This window comes from Hyaena hyaena, unplaced genomic scaffold (genome assembly GCF_003009895.1).
Source record: "Hyaena hyaena isolate Hyena2069 unplaced genomic scaffold, ASM300989v1 scaffold_64, whole genome shotgun sequence".
NCBI classification, from domain to species: domain Eukaryota; kingdom Metazoa; phylum Chordata; class Mammalia; order Carnivora; family Hyaenidae; genus Hyaena; species Hyaena hyaena.
Genome location: NW_024080698.1, coordinates 3833988 through 3855457, shown reverse-complemented (window position 1 = coordinate 3855457; position 21470 = coordinate 3833988). Strand labels below are relative to the sequence as shown.

General features: G+C 47.4%; 1 protein-coding gene across 9 annotated transcripts in view; it reads right to left on the bottom strand.

Annotated features, from left to right (window-relative positions):
* The window catches only part of INPP4A (inositol polyphosphate-4-phosphatase type I A), a 138761-nt gene that overhangs the window by 33348 nt on the left and 83943 nt on the right, over positions 1–21470 (bottom strand). For 5 of the 9 annotated variants that reach the window (XM_039232443.1, XM_039232449.1, XM_039232450.1 and 2 more), the window contains exons 5-16: positions 18626–18744; positions 16250–16366; positions 15880–15959; positions 13968–14079; positions 12812–12902; positions 12202–12349; positions 9346–9476; positions 7380–7484; positions 6739–6847; positions 4430–4447; positions 1725–1908; positions 267–485 (exon numbers count right to left, since the gene is read on the bottom strand). In XM_039232443.1, coding sequence (XP_039088374.1) covers positions 267–485; positions 1725–1908; positions 4430–4447; positions 6739–6847; positions 7380–7484; positions 9346–9476; positions 12202–12349; positions 12812–12902; positions 13968–14079; positions 15880–15959; positions 16250–16366; positions 18626–18744 — 1433 coding nt within the window. The remainder of the gene's footprint in view (positions 1–266; positions 486–1724; positions 1909–4429; positions 4448–6738; positions 6848–7379; positions 7485–9345; positions 9477–12201; positions 12350–12811; positions 12903–13967; positions 14080–15879; positions 15960–16249; positions 16367–18625; positions 18745–21470) is intronic. The other 4 variants (XM_039232447.1, XM_039232451.1, XM_039232448.1 and 1 more) reach the window with 2 other exon arrangements.

Sequence of the window (21470 nt, the reverse complement as noted above, 5' to 3'; positions counted from 1 at the left end):
GCAAGGGCTCCACGAACACTGCCCCCTTCACAACCAGGTCTGACACCAGCTGGGCCTGTAGCAGCCCTGCCCCTCAGACGGACACAGGGTGTGAAAACGCAGTCTCCCTCCGTAAATCAGACAGTCCGCCAAAAGAGAGATGTGGAACGTGCCTACGAAGCGGCTGACGTGTTAGGCGCCTCTGGGTGGGGAGGGGCGGGCAAGAGGCTTTGGGTTCTTCAACCCAAGCTCAGTAGCAGAATGAGGGCCATGAGCAGCAGACTCACCCACTCCTCCTCGTGCCAGTCCACCTGCAGAGAAGACCGGCTATTCCTCCCCGTCCACCTGGCCATGAGGGTGTCCTGGTCATTCCTAAGCATCACCTGCTCCTCCTCACTCGACGTGGGGGAGGCCTTGGAGGCAATGTAGTCGGGCCGCGCTGCGTTCAGCCCATGGATGGAGTTGGCCAGCAGCTTGCAGTCGCACACGGTGACCAGCTGACGGGTCTGTGGCACACACAAACCAAAGCCACTGAGCCCCCAGGCGAGGGGCTGCAAGGCCGGTCCTCTCTGAGAGCTCAGGAACTGTCCTGAGACCCAGCCGTGCACCCTTCTCCATAGTGTAAGAGCCCTCAGGACAACTGAGTTTAAAGGCTGCCACATGAGCAGTTTAAAGGTTCACACAGGAAGTCTGGAGGACACAGAGAGAATGACGGAGGTCAAGAAACCTCTGACTTTCTTCAACCCTTGCCTGCCTCTGCACCTGACAGGACTTCAAGGAAGGGCCTGAAGAGAGCCCAGGTTCCTTGTCTTCACAGACTCGCTAAGCTGTCTTCTCTGGCTACAGGAAGCAGGCTTGACATTGGTTTGATGACTGAGGTCTTATCTTTCTGCATCTGATCCCTGAAGCCCTGGGCTCAGGCAGTGAGGCTCTCAGCACAGCACTGTGGTTCTGGAGAATTCTGTATGCAAGAGTTAGCTCTGTTGCTCATAATTTTCCTTCTGATAATACCATCTTTCTTTTCTAAATGGATCTAATTCTCAGCTCTCAATCTTTTTGCTGAGTGAACACATGTGAAGGATATAACACATTCTGATCAAGAACAGCATCTCACCTCACCAAAGTGGGTGTGAGTGGGGAAGTGTGATAAGAATCTGTGTGTGTGTGTGTGTGTGTGTTGAGAGACTGAGTAATTTGAAAAAGCATCATCCATCAAAATGAACTGTGTAGCTAATCCCCCAGTTTGAACCAATATTTTTATATTTTTAATCAGGATCAATTTTTGGTTAATTAGAAAATGGCTTACTATTTATACTTAGGCCAATGAAGTTATATTTTCCTTATTGTATGCCTGTGTAATAACTCAGCCCTTTTCATATTCCAAGTCAATAAAAATGTGGCAAAAAACATACTGAGTAGGCAGTTGCTAAGAAAGCTGTGGAACTATGCCAGCTTCAACAATGAGCCCCACAGACTTGAGGGAAGACACATCTGCATGAAGCAGCAGCTGGAAGCCACATGCTCTGGGTTCTCTCCTTGTCCTGCCCTAACCAGCTCTGTGACCACAGAGAAATCACCAAACCTCCCAGGGCCTTTGGGGGAATCAAACCTAAAACTAGATCTCCAAGGTCATCCCAATGTCACCCTTTCTGTGGACAGCTCTAAGCACACAATGGGGTGTCCAAGTGTTTCTAGAAACCCAAAGGAGCCCCCATCCCACATGCAGCAGGGTTAGTCCCTCCTACCTTGTCTGCCAGGATGGCAAGGGTTCTTTCAAGACCTGTGGCAGACCTGTCCTTGGCCGCCCTTGAGAGCCGCTCTGCATAGTAACTCACTTGGGTTTTCAGGGTATTGATCTGGGCAATGATCTCCTTGGCTCTGATGATGTCCTGTGGTATGTAGATTATGGACTGGCAGCTGGATGGTGTACTAAAAAGGATAAGAACAGATTCTAAGGGCTTTCCTCCAAATGTCTAAGGATGGCAGCAGCATCCCAACCCAGCCCACAACCAACACAAAGTAAAGCGTTCTGATATTTGGGGATGTTTTCTTAGGCTAAGTCTAGCTGCTGATGGGCAAAAGCAAATCTCAAGAGAGTCTTTCTGTCCATATGGTAGAAGGCTTGAAATATCAAAACACAATGAAGTCTTTTATCTCTGTTTGTACGTATCTATATTCTTACGTAAATGTGCATTCAGATACTGAACCCAGTAATTACCCAAAGGCTAATACTCTTTCACCTAAGAACCTCACCTGTCAACTTCTCAGCAGTAAGGAAGTGGAGACACGGGACCTGCTAATCCCAGTGGGGTCAGTTTAGCACAGTGAAGGGAGATTGCCATGGGTGCTAGACTTTCCACAAGAAACCTGCTTCTCCATTTGGCCAATCTTCAAACATTCTGTGCACACATCCATGTTCTCCTCACTTACACCCCTGACCCCCAAAAACTGTACTTCCTTCTCCAGTGAGTCTCTACTTGGAAAAATAATCCCCATTGGATAAAGAGGAGGTAAAGAATGCGCCAAGCCAGAGGCCAGGCCTGGGTACCTCAACAGCTTTGAAAACCTGGCTCTTCCTCCTTCCCTGCCTCTTCACCACCAAGCAGTGTGTGATCTTAGGACTGATGTCAAAGTTACAGCCCAGTCCCTGTGTAGCAGACACCAGCCTCCGGAGAACCATCTCTACATCCTGGCTCTACGTTTGGGCCTGGCTAACACGTTTGGCCATTCTAGTGTATGTGCTGCCAAAGCAAGCACCATGTTTGCCCTTCTAGACGGAGATGATAAATGGCAAGTCTCTCAGCTAAGATCCTCAGTCAATCTAATATTACACATTTATTTTTCAGACCATCTGAGGACGTCAAAGAAAGCAGAGAGTGGTAAAGGCACCAATGAGGAGGTCTCCTGCCATCTGAAGTTGTGAGCTCTAGTCACCATCCTTCTCAGCCCTCACCCGTCATCTCTAAGAGCTGTCCTTTGGGTTTTGGGGAAGAGGGTGAAGGTGAAGGAGCACAACCTCCACTGCTTTCCCTGGAGGTGAGGGCTGGAGACCCTGCCCTGCTAAGCCCTTTCCAGGGTAACCCAAAGGCAGGTCACCAAGAAACTTCCCTTGACAGACTATGGTGTAAACATGCAAAACCCAAAAACCGAAGCACCCCAGAAAGAAACAACACCCCAGGCCCACACACCACAGTAAAACACAATGGATTTGCCAGAAGCCCATGCAGCAGACCGCAACCAAGCCCACGTGATCGGAGAAGTCATTTCACAGCACAATGTGCACATGACTACTTTCCAATCTGCAATCACTCTTCCAAATGAATAGCTGCCATTTCAGACAATTTAGTCTTAAAAATACAATCTCAAATAGAATTTTTAAAAATCTGTTCTTCCCTGGCCCCAATCTTTCGAGCCGTGTAGATATACACGTGCGTATGTAGATGGTTGGGTACACTTCAACCAATACATACCATCCCCCCAAGCCAGAAGGAAAGCACCACCCCCTACTCACCTTGTGTTCTAGTAACAGTAATCTGGGACTTAGGTACAGAAAGCATATGGCGGGGGTGGGGAAGAGTAAATTTCAAAGAGCTGCCACTCAGAAATGATCATGAACATACAATCACCTAGTCCTAAAAGTAGGGAAAGCTGGGGAGGCCTCAGTGTGGGTGGGAGGTTCCTCAGCACCTGCTGTCCCCAGCAGAGCCCTGGCATCTCAGGCAGGGCCCAGCCACAGCCCTGGAGCCTCACCAGCTCTGAGATGACAGCAACTCCAAAGAGCTGCAGGAGCTGCTGGGGCCTGTCACTAAGCAAAGGGCATTGGCTATTGACCTTAGCCAGCATGTTGGGCATGACCACAGAGGGCCTGGGGCAGCAGTGGAGACCCCAAGCAGCAGACACAGTGGTTTCTGGCTGCCATCTCATTCTTTGGTAGAAGAAGTCACTTGGTTATATGAACTCTTGGTTTGCCCTCTGGGGAAAACTGACCCAAGGAATACTGTTCTAAAAATCTGCATATATTATTAAGTATTATGAAGATGTAAGCTGGCTTCATTCCCTCAAGAGGTGACGGGGAAGGAAAACTTGAAGCCCTAAGACTCTTGTGAAAGAAGCCAGAAAGGGATTCCCGGCCACACCAACGGGTTGACTTGAAATCCCAGCATCCGGGGACTTGCCCGGCCTGGGAGGAACAGGACTGGCTCCTCTCTTGGAGCACATACAGCAATGAACTACTGCCAGATTTTAAAGGTAAAATGGTAGACTGGAGACAGGCTATTCATTATCAAAGAACATTGCAGTTGGAAAGAAGAATTCTGTCTACAAGGCTCTAACTAGGGGTCCCCGGTGGCACCGAGGGGTGAAGCACCTCACGGAAGAGGGGACAGCACAGGCTTTCTCTACATGAGAGCAAGACCCAAACAGACACTCTCTCCACAGACAGAAAACTCACCAACACTCCTCAAAACTGCTAAAGAAAAGAACCAAAACAAAATATTAGGAGTTAGCAAACACTGAATGCAAAACAAAAAAATTAAAAAGCCAAGTTATCTTTTGTCAAAATCCTTGAAGTTAGGTATCGACGCCCCCACTACAGGGAGGATAAAACTCATGAGCCCAATGTGCTCAGTCATCAGAGCAACGTCAGTACTGGTGCGCGAGCCCCGGGGAGACATTCCACCTGTGGGCAAGTTATGTCTGCATTTAAAGGAAAGTTCAAATAATGAAAATCATTTCTACAAGTGGTTTTATAACTGTGGTAGGAAATTAAATGAAAACTTATATTATTTATACAAAAATACTCCAGAGGCATTTTGGAAATAAGTTCTGAAGTTAACACACGGAGTAAACAGGTATCAATATCCCGACCTTTCTGGGACAGGGAAAGCCAGTGGTGAGCCCTACTGATGGGTTTCCCCCTCTGGGGCCCGGGGCATCCTCAAATCTACTCGCACCCCCACACAGCCACATGCAACAGAGTGACAGACACGCAATTTCTTGGCTGGCTGTGCAGAGCTGGGGTGGGCCCAGGAAGCTTCCTCTTCATCCTCATTCCGAGGGAACCCTGGGGTCAGTGACTCCTCAGGTGGGTCCAGTTACCTGGCTCATCTGGGCAAGGAAGAGCCCTCGTGGAATCAATCACGGTCAAGAAGGTCGTCTGGGGGCCTCCCAAGAATGTTGCCCTGTCCTTACGGCTGAAATTCCCCTTCCTAACCACTGGCCCTTTCTTGTTCTTCCTGCATCTGCCTCTAGGGCTTCCTCGGTACCGGAGTCACCTGTGCACACATCTCAGTAACGATTTCTCCTGGTGCGCTCTCTTCCACCTGCCTGCTCAGCCTCCAGCTTCGTCCCATGGGCAGAGAAGCTGCTACCTGCATCCCCGATCCCCTTAGCCCACTGACCAGCTACTGCACCCGACCTTTTACCCCCTCCTTGATCCAGTCTGCGGGTGGTTTTCTCAGTCTGTGTCCTGACTCCTGGCTGTGGCAACACAGAGCCCCTGACTCCCCAGCAAGTGCTAATGCTCTCGCCCTGGAAGGCTTGTTGATTCGCTTGATGCCCCCTGGGCCTTTACTTCACCTTCCTTCCAACTGCTCCATTCTCCATTGATAAGCCCAACACTCTGAACTCCACATTCTCCAGAAGCTGATCTATGGTATCTGCAGCTTGTTCCTTCATTCCTCAAAGATCTCTCTGCATCTCACTTTCTTCTCTCGCCCCTTCTACGACTACCTGCGTGGTCTGGCTTTTGCATCTCCCGATGCATTCACTTTGCATCACTTTCATCTTCCTTATCAGCCCGAACACATGATCAAGTAATAACCCTTCTCCTCAAGGGGACACCTGTGTGCTACTTCCTCTCCTCTGTGGTCCCTGGATCTTATAGGATCATCTACACTCACCGCCCCTACTTCTTACACTTGCATTCCTCATCTACTTAAATCTTGACAGGTGACGCCGTCAAGCACCAACGCTTCCCACATATCCAACACAACAGCTGGGATTCATGGCTGTCTCCCCATCACCCATGCTCCAGGCACGGCACTGCTCGCTCCAAATGGTGGTGCTGACTTGTCTGCTCCCAGGCAAGGCAGGGAGCTCCTCAGGGTCAGGCCTACCTCTGTCAGCCCCACAACCCTGGTCACCAGCATGTGGCCCCAAACTGAGCAGGCTGCCAACCCTCTCCCTCATCTCCTCTCTTCAAAACACCATGCCTCAGCCACACCTCACTGCATCCTCCACCATGCCCTCCCCTACCTGCCTACCTACCTACCTACCTACCTACCTGGCAGTTTCCTGCTTGGACTGCAGCTGCGTGCAGCTCCCACTCCCCAACCCCTCTAGCCTTTGTAAACTGGGGAAGGTTTGCCACTGTCGTCCTTTTAGGAGAGGAAACAATCTCCTGCAGGCTTCCTACTTTGTGGTGTTCGACACACACCACACACTTGGGTGTGACTGACCAGGGGCTGTAAGGGATGGCTGAGCCAGCAGACAGTCCACACCGGGCAGCCACCTTCAAGGGGGATTTCAATTTGCTGTCTGCTTGTGGGGTCAGGACCACCAAGCAGGTGCCCGCATCACCGCCCAGCTCAGCCGCACACACAGAGCAGCACAGGGGCAATGAGGCAGCTCCTCCTGCCACACAAAAGCACAGTGGATGGCAGGATGTTTTGCGGTCATATTTTGATTTTTTTTTTTTCTTTTAGCCTAGGAAGCATCAGACAGCCGTACAACGACCACAGACCGCCTCCATATACTTACTGCTTCTTGGTCTCTTCAAATTTGTGCAGCTTTTTGCGGAGACCTCCTGACTTAAAACCTTGGCAGTGTGCTGCTGGCGCTCCAATGGTGACGATGTCGTAGTTCTGATCTGAATGACAGAAAGCTCTCCTCCGTTACTCTGGGCTCAGGCCTGTGGACAAGCCAGCTACAGGGATATGCACGCAACTCTGGGACCCTGCTGCTCTGGCCCATTTCCAAGAAGCCTGTTCCCTCAGTCCCACAGCCTGGACTGTCCGCGGGTCCCTGGAGCCCAGCACCACCATCTCAGCAGAGAGGGGGTTCCTACATGTCTCAAGATGGGGCCACAAAGGGCCGGAGGCAGCAACCGGCAACACTCACCTTATAACCCTCCTTGGGAAGGGTAACTGACAGGTGACTTTCTGCCACAGAAACACAAAGGGAAGCTGAAAGGAGGACAGACAAGGGGGGAGGAACAAAAAGAGGGAAAAGACGAGGGCACAAAGACCTTACAAAGGCCCTGTGACATGTCTCTTAACTGAGCTGCTGGGCAGAAGAACACACAGGGAAGGCTGGGCATATTCAGGGCAACTTGGGGACCAGGAGCACAGGGAGAAAGGACATGACGTGTGATTCAGCGAGAGGAACAGAACAATAGTTACCTGACCCCCCATCGTCTTGAACTCTCATCCTCTGTATGTGCAAGTTGGTAGGCACAAATTCTAACTTTTTATCTGCTTTCAAACTGCTTGCTTTAAACGAGGGGCCTAAAGAAACAGAATATGAGAAAACAAGGCCATCGACACTCAGGAATGGCAAGTAGAACAGAGATATTCTGAGGAAGCTGCTATGAGTAAGCAGGAACATGCTGGTAGTGGCCCAGGAAATTCTGAGTTGCCCATGAGCACGTTTCATTCCCAGATGGCGGGTGGGTGAAACACTGGAGGGAGGGTGGCTCGGTGGCCAGAAGACTGGTTCTGGGCGCTCAGGTGGAGAGCAGAGCCGGGCAGAAGCAGTTTCAGAAGGCTATGGCTACGGGTGCCCTGCCTTCCCATGACTCAGCTCTCAACTGAGAGGTCTGCCACAAAGACTGATTTTGTGCAACGCAATGTCAGCACCACTATAAAAGCAAATGGGTCCATGCCAGGGACTGCCTGTTCCAACCCTAAAGACTGCCATCGTGCAAGATCTAAGACATTGGTTCCACTAGAGCAACACATCTCAATTCTGCAATGGGGTGAAAAGGTCTGCTCATCACCCCAGGTCTATCAAGATGAAGAGATGCTACACAGCATGGATACCGGCCCTCCGAAACACAAACCTAAACATGTTCCCTTGTTTACACTCGGGGGGGGAGGGGGGAGGTTGGGGGTGCAGGGAGTGCAGTGAAGGATGTTGGATGTTTTGTAACTACTATCTACAATCTTGTTTCTTTGATCAGAATCCAACACCAATTAAGAACTACATGCCTAGAAAAGAAAGGGAATACAAATTAACTGACAATCAGAAGAACAGAAGAAATACACTTTCTCTCTAGTGATAAAAGGTGAATTTTACCAGGATACAAAATGCAGACCAGCCGATGTCTGCTTTGCATTTTGTCCTAGGAGGCTGTCCTCCAGGACCTGCTACTTACAGGTGGTCCAGAAATCAGCAGCAGTGGCATCCTGAGAGCCTGTTAGAAATGCAGAATCCTAGATCTGCACTGCAGCAAGATCTTCAAGGACCAGGATGCACCCTGACATTTGAGATTCTCTGCTCTGGAAAACTCAAGCTCGTGTGGGTTTCCTGCTTTCCCAGGTAACAGGTATCTGGCGTGGGTAGGTCCCTAAGTTCCTTCAGTCATATGCTGCCAATACACTTAGACCCACCCTTCAGATTCAGACCAAACCCAGGGCACCATCATCTTGTCCTTATGTCTGTATCTGGCTTCCTCTCAGCCAACTTCATGGATAGGTTCCTATGTTCTGTATCGGAACCACAGTAAAGACTCAAGATCTTCTTTTAACTCTGAAATTCTCTTATGTAATGGGGGAAGAGGAAAGAATCTGAAGATAGAGAATAAAGAAAAACCAAAAAATTCATTCTGTTTTGGAATAAAAAGGTGAATTAATTAAGAATAGTCTTCGAAATCTACCCTTAAGAGTGTTTTGAAAATCGAATAGCATCTTTCAAGAAGTAAGGTGTCTGTACTTCACTCTTTTTTGAGTCTTAAAATGGAGAGCTCCACTTAGACAATTCAGATGTTCAATGAAAAGACTGTTAAATATTTAAACTGGGAAGTCTAGGAAACCACTTTGTCTCAAAGCAAATGGTTGACGTCTTTTGGGCATTTCCCTTGGGCATTTTAGGCAAAGATGAAAAAATACCTTGAACCAACAGCCTGTGATTTCATCTCTCTTAAATTTCATCCTACATTAGTTGCTTTAGCAGATGGCACCAGAGAAGGAATTTTCAATGCATTTCGCATACTTGTTTTCTTAATTAAGATCTGAGAAATCCATATTCTAAGGAGTTCACACCTACATGAGAATCTATTTTTAAAAACCCATTAGGAATGTCTGTCAGTGAGAGTATTGGAGCCAGGTTCTTGTTTTCTAGCTGGGAAAGTGGAGACCCAGCACCAACCTTTGTACTGATGGAGGTCCGTGAGGTTCTCCTGGTACGTGAGGATGATGGTCTGGTACTGAGTGACAATCTGGCGTCGGAGGCTCTCCCAGCAAGGGGACAGATCCCCCAACTCCTCCAGTTCACACACTCTGCAAGACACACACACACATCAGCCGGCTCGCTTCCCTGCAAGGTGCCCAGAAGTCCTAACCACGCAGGAGAACAAAGGGACATGGACGTAGCACCAATGGCAGGCAAGGCCTTGCACAACGGCTACACCGCAGGTCTACAGAGCAAGCAGTGGGGCGGCAAGACAGATCACTCTAGAAGGAATGGCCGTGTGAATGGCAGGCCACTCACCACATGGAAAAGCACACAGAGAAGCTTTTCACAGAAATTCTATCAAATGTCCAGGGAAAACCAAGTGGAGAAGAGGGGCTTTAGGAGACCGGTTCCTTGCCGGTCCCCACACAGGCCAAGCAGGCGAAGGCCCGGAATGCAGCTCATGTGAGTCTGGGCAGCACAGAAGGATGTGGGACCCTCCTGGAAGACGAGAGGAGTGGAGGCCTGTAAGCAACTGCATGAGGCCAGCTCACTCACCCTCTCCCCCGGAGCTGCTGTGAGACAGCTTCTCACTGCGCCCACATTCCGGGGAGGCCTGGGCCTTCTTGCCCTGCCCCTAAGAACATTGCTGCAAAACATAAATCTGCCGAGTAGCAATCCACAGCTGGATGGCACAGGGTGGCCACGCTCTGCTGCACTTACCCAGCCCCCTCTATTTCAGGGCCGGCCCTCAGGGTAAGGGGCGAGGGTCACAGGGAGCTGGCAACTCTGGGTGTGCTTCCTTTGGCTGTCTATGTGAGTAACGAGCTGTCTAAATCTAAAAGTTGCATGAGGGCAGGGAAAGGGGAAAGGAAGAAGAAAAAAGAGGATCTGTTACCTCTAGAAAAATAAAAGCTGTATAAAAACTGAAATATAAATGTCTTAGCTCAGCAGTAAAATAATAGCTACATAATCAGAATAATGAAAACACAAGATGATTTAAAAGAAAGAAAAAAGGATAACCATATTAGGAAGCTGGGGAATGGGAAAGTACAAAAGACCTAAAATCTTCATCACAGGGAATGAGTAGCTAACCTGAAACTGGCTATTTAGGAGAATACTATATTTAGAAGTCTAGTGGTAAACACTGAAATGACTAAAAGTGGCTGTTTCTGGAAGTAGATCAGAGAGGAGAGGGCCTGGAGACTTAGTTGTTGGCACTATTATGTTGTTTCGGCACTATTTGTTTTTTCATGCTGTGCATATTTTCCTTTGGGGGGATTAAAAAAGCTAATTTTATGTAATCTACTAAATTGTCTGAAGGCAAAAAAGAGAGTTGTGCCATTTTATTATTAAATTAGCAACATCTAAGTAAAAGAACACCAGCATGGGCAAGGCTGTGGTGAGGCCTCCGTCCCTGCTCACTGTTGGCCAGCTCGCCCCATCGGCCACGGGTCTGCTCACCAGCACACGAGCCCCGTCTGCCGCAGCTGCTGCTGGGCCCTCTCTGATGTCTTTAACCCATGTGTCACGTGGCTCCCTCTTAGGCTTTGGTTGTCAATTTAATGCCACAGCTCACAGAGACCTCCCCGGGCCACCCTCCTTCTCACCACCCCTTCTAATTTCTGCGCACAGCTCACGCAGCTGGAGCTCTGCGTGCGGCCCCTGCTTCTCCGGAGGGTCTCTCATGACCTGTCTCACTCCTCAAGAAGCCTCCTATACCACCAGCCTCGTGTGTAAAACACAACAACGCCCTCAAGACCAAAGTGCTTATGAAATGAATAAGTGCTTTCAAGTCATATCCTGAGGGGTGCCTGGGTGGCTGAGTCGGTTAAGCGTCTGACTTCAACTCTGGTTTGTAAGTTCAAGCCCCACATCGGGCTGTCTGCTGTCGATGTGGAGCCCACTTTGAATCTTCTGTCCACCACCCCCCTTTCTATAAAATAAAAAAAATTAAAAAATATATAGAGATAGTGTCTGAATAATGGGAATTTGTGCCATAGTTAAAAATTACAGCACGAAAACTGAAGATCTATGCAAAAGCAGATGGTAGCTAGGAAAATCTGAATATGGAAAAGGTGATAGGAAAAATGTTAAAATAACTGTAAAACAGTGCATGTGGAGAGATAAAGCAGCTCACTGCATTATTCTTGTCATTTTCCTGAGGCTGATTTCTTTTTCAAGATAAAAAGATTTTTTAAAATAGCTGTATTAAAACAGTCAGACTTTGACTACATTGTTTCCTTTCATGCTCTGTCATGTTGTGTTCATAACTGACATCATTTTATGATGGGCAGAAATGACATTTGAGGAAGACAGGAGATGCAATCTGTGGTGGTGAATCACCCCTCGGGCTTTTCCCTGCCTCGGGACCATCGGAATATGCCCTGGGCTGAGAGAGATGGAGAACCAGAGGACCCCAGTGGGCCCTACTTAGGCTTCTGATGCCTGTATCATTGTGGCCCTACCCTAGGAAACCGCTGACCCAGGCAGCCAGGACCAAAGAACAATCAGCCATTCCTAACTTGCTGAAGGCCAACTGAGAGGGGAAAGGGGAAGGGAAGGGAGTAGGTACTTAGTGCTGGGCACACATCTGGTGCTTCCGGCACCTTGTCTTGTGAAGGCTTTGCATAGGATACAGGTGATACAGTGAGCAAACGCAGACTTCGGCAAGCCCAGGCCACAGAGCAGGCAAGTGGCAGAGGCTGGGTGTGCAGTAAAGTGTGCCTCTTTACTGCCAGCGCTCTACCCACCGTATCTAATAACTTTCCAGAAAGGAAGGGGCATACGGCATGGGCGTGATGGGTGGCTGGCCTCTCCACATGGCCTCACCTGGCCGCATCTTCTTCCAGCAGGAGCTTCACGAACTGCCGGGGCACGTGCAGGGATAGCACACTTTCTGCCATCTGCTCCAGGATCCGCAGGTGATTGCCATCAGTGGTGGGGAACCGGTACATGCGGCAGATGGCGCCGCCAAACACTGAGGTGGGGTGGCAGGGGAGACCGAGGCTGCGTGTGAACTGGCTGCAGACCTGCCGCGTGGGCCATCCTCCCCAGGCCCTCAGCAGGGCTTCTTACTGCTCATCTCAGGGGAATAAAAACATTTAAACCAAAACCCACCAGGCGACAGCCTGGGTGCCCCTCCCCTGTGACATGCAATCTTCCTGTCCCAGGATGTGTAATTAACTCTAAAGTGCAGGGCTGGGGTGGGGCGTTTTTCAGCCAAGGCAAAACGAAAGAGTGAAATGAAGGAGGAACCTGCCCCCCTCCACGCCCCTTGCTTGGAGTATTACTAATTCCATATGCTGGCAAAAAGCATTTGAAAATGTGGCACAGGCTGCTTGGCTGTGATACTCAGAGCAGGCGGGGAGGAAAGGGTGACCATGGGCCCAAGAAGACACTCACAAGAGTGATAAGAGTACCAATGGAGGAAGCTGTTTACCCGATTTCAGTAAAGTGTCTTTTCGCAGCGAAGCATATTTCGATCGGATTCCCAATGCCTCGGTCAAGCTCTCATCAACGGGCAGAACCATCTAATGATGTGTACAGAAAAGCACAGAGAAACAGTGAGACCCGGAAACTCCAGAGCACCCAGCAGGAATGTGGCCTAGGTGCATAATATATGAACTCTTAAAAAATTAGGGGCGCCTGGGTGGCTTAGTCGGTTAAGCGTCCGACTTTCGCTTAGGTCATGATCCCGTGGTTTGTGGGTTCGAGCCCCGCGTCGGGCTCTGTGCTGACTGCCAGCTCAGAGCCTGGAGCCTGTTTCAGTCTGTGACTCCCTCTCTCTCTGACCCTCCCCTGCTCACGCTGTCTCTCTCTCTCCTAGAAATAAATAAAACATTAAAAAAAAAAAAAAATTAGTCTCCACCATTTATTCTACAATAAACACACTGCCCAAGTCACAAATTAATCCACCTCCCAGTACACGGAACTTAGGCCATGTAAACACTATTTTCTCGTGTCAAGGTCACTTCACCTGGTATTGTGTTCTTGTGATGTAAAGAATGAGGGGGAGGAAACAGTTGATGTCCAGGAATGTTATCACAGCCTGACATACCTAGCTTATGTGGAGTAAAATGAGATACCTCCGTATTTTACAGCAATGACCACTTACCAGTGTTTGGACTCTTACATTAGAACTGTAGTCTTAGAGCATGAGAGGGTCTGTGTGAGCAATGATGCATGGGAGACAGGGTGACAGAGAGGGAGGGGAGGAGATGGCGAGGAGAAGGTAGGTGAGGCTGTGGAGGGTGTGCGGATGGGAGACGCATAAGGCAGCTGTGGGGCACATGTGTGCCTGGGAGGGAAGACAGAACAAGACAGCAAAGGTAATTCTGGTGTCATTCCATATCCCCTACCAGCAACCCCTCTCCCCTCCTGACTGCAGATCCTCCAGCCAAGCTCCCCCCAGCAGAGCCCTGTATGCCATGCTCCCTGAGGGGACGCCCTTCTCTCTACTCTGAGAAGTGCCTGGGGGTACTGGCACCTCCTGTCTTAGGGGCCCTGTCTTTCCCTTCCCTGAGCCCAGAGGCAAAGCCCACTTGGACAGGTCCTCTTACTCCTTCTAACGAAGAGGGGCAAGGTGGTGTGCTCACCCTCCCATTGACGGTGTCCAGGGACCGGGTCACAGGGGGCCGCTGGTCCGACTTCTCCTCCATCTGCCAGCCAATCACGGTGATGTTACCCACGCGGTCACTCTCTGCAGACCTGCAATGAGCAATGTGCTCTGGTAAGAGGCATTGTACCTGCACTTCATTTTCTACTTAAATGCAAAGCTCGCCATCCTGGGTCACTGAGAGCTGCCAGGATCCGGCCCGCTGGTCAACCAGCCAGTACTGACGCTATACAAAAGCTCCGGGGGAGGCGGACAAGGAAACCATGAGAGCACAGAGAGGGGCTGCATCTGAGAGGGGACACAGCACCACAGAGACGTGTGGATGTGCCTGGTAGCTAGTTGGAGGGGACGTGCCCACCAGCCCCTGAGCTGCCCCTGCCCCAGGGAGTCATGAGGACGCATCTCCGAAGCAGGACTGGAGAGCACTTCCTTCTGGCACTGAACCCACTTCTGCTCCTTTCTACCCATCCTTAAGCTTTGATTAGACCCAAGACCTAGGCCCAGACCCCAAGTAAGCTGAGGTCACCCAGGGTTTCCCAAAGCCTCCGAATCCTGATATGACAGAGTTAATGCCACCCCAGCCCTGTCAGCTTTGCCCCTAACACCCCTAAGACACCTCAGGGTGGCTGCCAGCTGCGTGAGTCCATCCAATTCATCTGAGGAGGCCCCAGGGACACCCAAAGCCTCAGCCTTTTTATTTCAGATGTCTGACTTAGCCAGGTTCTAAATTTTTACGTGGTCACGTATACTGACAATTTCATTTGTGACTTCTTCTTATGCCTGGAAAAGTGCCTCCCCATGCTCTCTGCTCAAGAGCCATACGTAGCTCCTTGTCAAAAGGATGAGGTCCTTTTCTTTTTTTTTTTAATATTTTTATTTATTTCTAGAAGAGAGAGAGAGAGAGCGTGGGCAGGGGAGGGTCAGAGAGAGAGGGAGACACAGACTCTGAAATAGGCTCCAGGCTCTGAGCTGGCAGTCAGCACAGAGCCTGACGCGGGGCTCGAACCCATGAACCGCGAGATCATGACCTAAGCGAAAGTCGGACGCTCAACCGACTAAGCCACCCAAGCGCCCCAAGGATGAGGTCCTTTTCTTACATTTAACTCTAACTTAATTAGAATTAGTTCTGTCACAGGATGTACCTGAATGTTTTTCTCTAGCAGTCCTTTGCCCCATGGGACCCCTCGCATTTTCTCTAAGACTCGTCCTTCATCCTGAGTCAGGTCCCCTATGCACACTGAGGGCCGTAGCCCAGTGCCTGCCACATGGCCATCACCACAGCATCAGAATTGTGCGCTTTCTAGCAGGTAATTAACCCTCATCAAATTTCTTTTGCTACTTCAAACTATTTCCCCAACTTCTACATTATTTTGAAAAAGAGAAAGCCAGGGTTTGGGTTAGAACTGCCCCTGAAATGAATTTAGGAAGTTGACTTTGACCTCTTTCATCCTCCTTTCAGGGATATAGTATGGGTTCCCTTCCTTCCTTCCTTCCATAAATATTTATGAAGTGCCAGGCTTTGTTCTAGGTGGCTTCATACAGCTATGAAGCAAAACAGACAAAAACCCTGCTATCTAGGATCACATTCTATTGGGGAGAGAAGAGATAACAGACAAAAATATTCAATATTATCAGATATGTATGTATCTCAATTTTCCCTTAGGTCTGCTGGGCACATATTCCCAGTACAACTGGGCTCATATTTCCTACAGACACCATGCATTTCCTTTCCCTGACAGGCCCACTTCAGTGAACAACCACCTCCTCACTTAGGCCAGCCTTTGGGAGGGGGCTGGGCACTCTTTCTGTACAGGAAATGGGGCCTTTCCCCTCATGCGTCCCTGTACATCATAATTCCAGATTATTTCAAGGGAATAAAATTAAACACCAACCTTAGTGTTAAATGCAACCTATGATGCCTGTCCTGGAGCAGATCTTTGACAATGAATGTTCCAGAGCCCAGTAAATACATCTGAGGAAGAGGGGGGAGAGAAGGCATTAGTACACTTGCTTTGCCTCTGGTACAGATAGCAGGTCTCAGAGAAGTCCAGCTGGCTGGTTCCTACAACACATCTGACCCTCATCTCAGGAGCCCAACAGGGATGCTTAGGAAGAAATTCCTAAAGACAAATATAACTGGACATCAGTTAACTTTGTCACCAAAGTAGTGATGTTAATCTGTGTTCAGCTCTCACTCAAATGATTACAGAATTTAAAAAAAGAGGGAAGAAAAATCTCATGAACCACAACGTGTTACTTAACTGTTCCCTGAGATCTATCTTTGACATCATACACGGAAAGTTTGATTTGTGTCATCTGATTGATAAGGGAGTCTTGAAAGAAGGCAATACTGCTTAGAAATATAGGATTGTTGGTCCCCTGGAATAGAAAAGAGAATAATCAGAATACAGATTTTTAAAAGTAAATGCTTTTGAAACACACCCAAATTTTCAGAACAAGACACTAATATTCTTACCAACTTGGATCAACACAAACACTAATGGCGGCTTAAATGGATGCATACAAACCAACCAAAACGCTGTTTTCCAAAAAGACAAAGTCGTCTGACAAACCTCTATAGATCCAGGCACAAGCAGGCTCACCACCCAAGCCATGCCCAAGGGCTCACTCTAAGGATTTCTCACTCAATAGAAGGGATTTTCCAAAATTGAAACGAGTTGGATGTCCACGTGTAGTCTTAGTATTACAACCTTTGGTGAGTTATGTACTTGGATCTACCAGTTTGGGTTGTTCCTTTAAAAAGTACAGAGACAGATGAGAGAGGAAATGAATGGCTTAAGTCGTTTCTTATTTCTAGAATCCTGTAGTTGGCATAAGTAAGGCCAGAGCTTTTGAAGGCTGTCCTTTACAAAGCACTAGCTCTTAGTTTCTAGATCATAGGTGATCATTTGCTGGCAGCTTAGCCCTGGTCCCTCAGAGCCCCATATCATATTCTCTTTCCTAGGCAGTGGTTAACTATCTTAGCCAAATGGTTAATGGTTCCTATTTGTACCTGCGGTGGGTTCTATACCTCTAGCTGTGCTCCCTCTGCAACCTCAGGCCTAGTCTCTCAAGGTTTGCTGAACAACCCCTCCTGGGCGGCCTGCTGGGGCCACAGCTCACCCAGTCTCGCCCTCCATCTGCCCTTGGTTAAGCCCAACTCTGGCTCTCTTCCCAAGGAGGCCACAAATGTCTGCTTTGGTGCCTCTTTCTCCACCATTCTCAAGCACCCAGGGACAATGAACTGCTCCCACAAACCCACCTCCAGAGCCTGTCACAAGCACGCCTTCTTTCTACTCCTTTCCACCACCAGTCAGGCCCTACATACTCCCCCAAACAACTATCAACTAAGGACCCCCTGAAACACATCTAGCCAGGTGACTTTCCTCGGAAAAGCCTGCACTGGTCCGCTACAAACTCCTGGCCTGACATTCAAGGCTTCTCTCCCTTACACCTCCATTTGGGCCTTTTGCTTACACAGAACAGGATAAAGTTATTTTCCAAACTCACATGATGCTTTCCTACCACCTGCCTTTGTATAACTACCACAGAATTCCGGTATGATTTTCAACACGTGGTCCCCAGACCTGGGAGCTTGCAAGAAGTGCAGAGTCTTGGGCCCCACGCAGATCTCTTAAATCAGAATTTCACTCACTGTCATCCAAAGAAGGCTCTTCAGTCCTCAGAGCCAGACGGGTCCCCACTCCCCAGGTGCTGACCTCATCTCTCTACTCTACACGTTGCCACACAGCTGTGTAGAGATGGACCATGTTCACTCTGCCTCCCCACCCACAGGATGATATGCTCCTTTAGGACAGGGACTAGGCCTCCGAGCTGTTTGTATGATCCACAGCACCCAGCACTGTGCTCCTTGTGTAGGCAGTGCTCAGCTGATGCTTAGAAAACAAAATTGTTGATTTGAACTTGGAAATAAGTTTCCAAGAGAACGAAATAGGGTGGTCTATCTTCCAAAATGTAAAATGGGAGAAGAGGAGGGAATGTAGTTTAAGTTTGTTTGAGACTGTAAGGGGAGGAGGGCTAATTCGCATAGATGCTCACATCACAAACAAAATCCTGTACAATCTCATATAACTCCTATCCTTAGTTTCATAACTTACAGAATGTGCTCAATTATCTAAAGAAGCTTGTAAAATTCCCAAGGTGAAAGCGTACCATTTAATTTAACATAAAAAGTAAATACAAAACACACCATGCAAAAGGACATACCAAAAAAAGCCAATAAAAATGGGGGTATGTCTAGTAAGAAGGCTGGTTAGTAGTTAACTCTCTCCAAACTTTGATTAATGAACAGAATTCTTCAAAAGTAGCAGCCATATGAAGATGACAAGGAAGAATGAGCTTTTACCTCTTAAATGGCAATAAACTTATAAGATCATTGTTCAAAAGCCAGCCAATAGCAAATCAATAATTATAAATAACTTGGCAAATACAAATGCCACTCAGATGAATATGACGAAAAATGTCAATGTAATGAAAACCTGTGGGGGAAGCAGCAACAATTCACATGAACATAATTGCAGCTACAGGTGTTCAGGTCACTCACAGCCCTCCCATGGGGGCTAAAACACCATGCCAGCCCATTGCAGAGCTCCAGGGGACAGGGCTAGCCGCACCCACCTCAATGATCTCCGTCTGTGCATGTTTCGTCCAGAATGCCTGAGGAGGGGTGGTTACACTCACTGCTACAAAACTATTTGGTTTTCGATCTAGCGATGGAGTATGCAACTCACTGCAAGCTATGGAATCAAGATGAGAAAGAAACGAATCCTTTAAAATCAGGCTCCAATTAGTTCTCTGTTCCAAACACACCCAAAGAAACAAACAAAAAAGTAAACGACACTAAAGTGATGAGACGCTTACACTGTCAGTTATCACATGAAGGTGATCTTTTTAACTGAAAACAATCTCTTCACATGTGCCCACCCCCACTCCCCCCCACAGTCCCCCAGCCCGATGACAGCAAGGCTGTAACTGTCGGTGGAGAGTTGGGCTGAAGGGGGCTTTCTGTGTCCCTGGACTAGAACACAAAGCCAACAACCTCACATGGGTCTGACCAATAACGTTTGACCTTAATAACCAACTCAACTTCTAACTAGTTGAGCTAAGCAGCCACAGAGTCTATAAAATCAAGACACAGCTACACATGCCTGCATCCTATGACTGTGCTTGCTAGCTGTGCTGTGGTGCCCACAGGTCTCTGTGTGAATGTATGCTGGATGTAAATCCAAAATTCTGTGGCAGCATAAACAAAGGTTTTGTTTTGTTTTTTTTTTTATTAAAGAAGCTATTGCTCCTTTATTCTCCTTATAAGACTCATATCAAATGCAATATTACTAATACGTGTTAATATTTGGAACTAACGGTACCAAATTTATTGTACTAAGCATTTTTTAATAGATAAGACTCAGATAATTCTATCGCAGAAGTGACCCACAAGAACAAAGATCACATTTCACTGAAACCAACATGCTGTCTGTTGTGAAATGCACTCTGAAAGAAAAAGGACCCACTGCCATGAGACTATAATACGCTATTAATTATAAGACACTTTCTGATTAAATAGTAAAGCATGAAAAAAATACACATCTTAGAACTGATGAAATATGTGTCCAATCAAGCTTCAAAACTGGTTGAAACAACCACCTTTTTTTGAGGAGTAATAAATGCTTCCCAGACCACTACAAGTCACTGGTCAATTTCCAGAGATCTAAAGCAATAGATTGTGACCATTTGTCCCAGTGTTCTCACTGCCTATATGGAGGAGGGGAGCTCTGGGTGTCCTCACTCTGCCATTCCTACCCTCATCATTCCCATTTTCTAAAATGCTCACTGGCAACGTAAAATTTAGAAACTGATTTTTGCTTCTGAAAAATAATTCTGGTTCACTCATTATCCATTTGTATTTATCTTCTCATATGCCTTTATGAATTTTCATTATTTATTGAATACAATAAAATACAAAGATCTTAGGTTTTCATTCAGTTAGTTTTGACAATCATATGTACCCATGCAACTATCACCAAAGCAAGATAGAGAATTTTGTCCATCAGACTAGAAATTTCCCCTTCATAGTTCCTTGTCAACCGATTCTTCCCTGCTTCTGCAACCGATTTTGGATTTCCATCACTTTTGTCTGTTCTTGAATTTCATATAAATGGGACGTGTTTGAGATTCATCTATATTGTTGTACATTATGACAATCATTCTCTTATTTTAAGTTGATGAGTTAGATTCCATTGTATGAATGTACTAACATTTACTTAACTGTCAATGGATGTTGAGTTGTTTCTGGTTGTGAACCACAGGAACTAAAGCTAATACAAACACTACTGTCCACACCCTTTAGTGGACATAGGCTTTCATTTCTTTTTGCTTAAGTACCTAACAGAGACGCTTCGACATTAGAGCAGAGGATATGTTAACTTTGTAAGAAGCTAACTTTTTTAAAAGTAGTTGTACCATTTTATAGTCCTGCCAGCAATGTGCGTGAGTTCCAGTTGTTCTGCATCCCCATCAATATCTGCCAGGGTGAGTCCTTATAGTTGTTCTAATGGACGTGCTTTAATCTGCATTTCCATGATGGTTAATGATGTGAGGCATCTTTTCTCCATGTGCTTGTTCATTTTTAAAACTTCTTTTATCAAGGGTCTGCTCAAGTTTTTTGCTCATTTTTAAACTGAATTGTCGAGCTTTTTATTGTTGATTTGTAAGTATTTTATTCTGGATCTGTCCTTTCTTGGGCATATGTGTTGTGAATATTTTTCCTCACAAAAGACTGATATCTTATAATCAATTTATGATTTTTGGCTTTTTAATTTTTTTAAGACTTTTAATCTTAGGAGTGGGAGGCAGAAAAAAGTTCCTCCCTCCAAAAAAGCATCCATATCCTAATCCCTGGAACTTGTGAATACATTACATTATGGGCACCACAGATGTGATTAAGGTCCTGGAACCTTGATGTGGAGAGATTATTCTGGATCGGCTTAACCTAATCATACATGCTCCTTAAAGTAGCAGAGGAAGGTAGAAGGATGAGTCAGAAAGATGCGACTATGGGGAAAAGAAGACAGAAGAGATTCAAAGCATGAAAGGCATCCACCTGCCACTGCTGGCTCTGAAGATGGAAAGGGGGCCACAAGCCAAGGAATGTGAGCAGCTCTGATAAACTGAGAAATAGCCTTAACTAGCTGCTAGCAAAAAAGGAGGATCTCAGTCCTAAAACCACCCACCAAAAAAACTGAATTCCACCAAAAACATGAAGAGCAAAGAAATAAATTCTCCCCTGGAGCCTCCAGAAAAGAATGCTGCCCTGCAGATACCTGATTTTGGTGCTGTAAAATTGGAGCAGAGACCCTGCTGAGCCCAGTGGATTTGTGGTCTAAGCAAACCGTAACCTAGTTAGCTTGTGCTGTTCCAGGCGTTCCGTCTAGTCATCTGTTATGGCAGCAGGGGCAAACTAAAG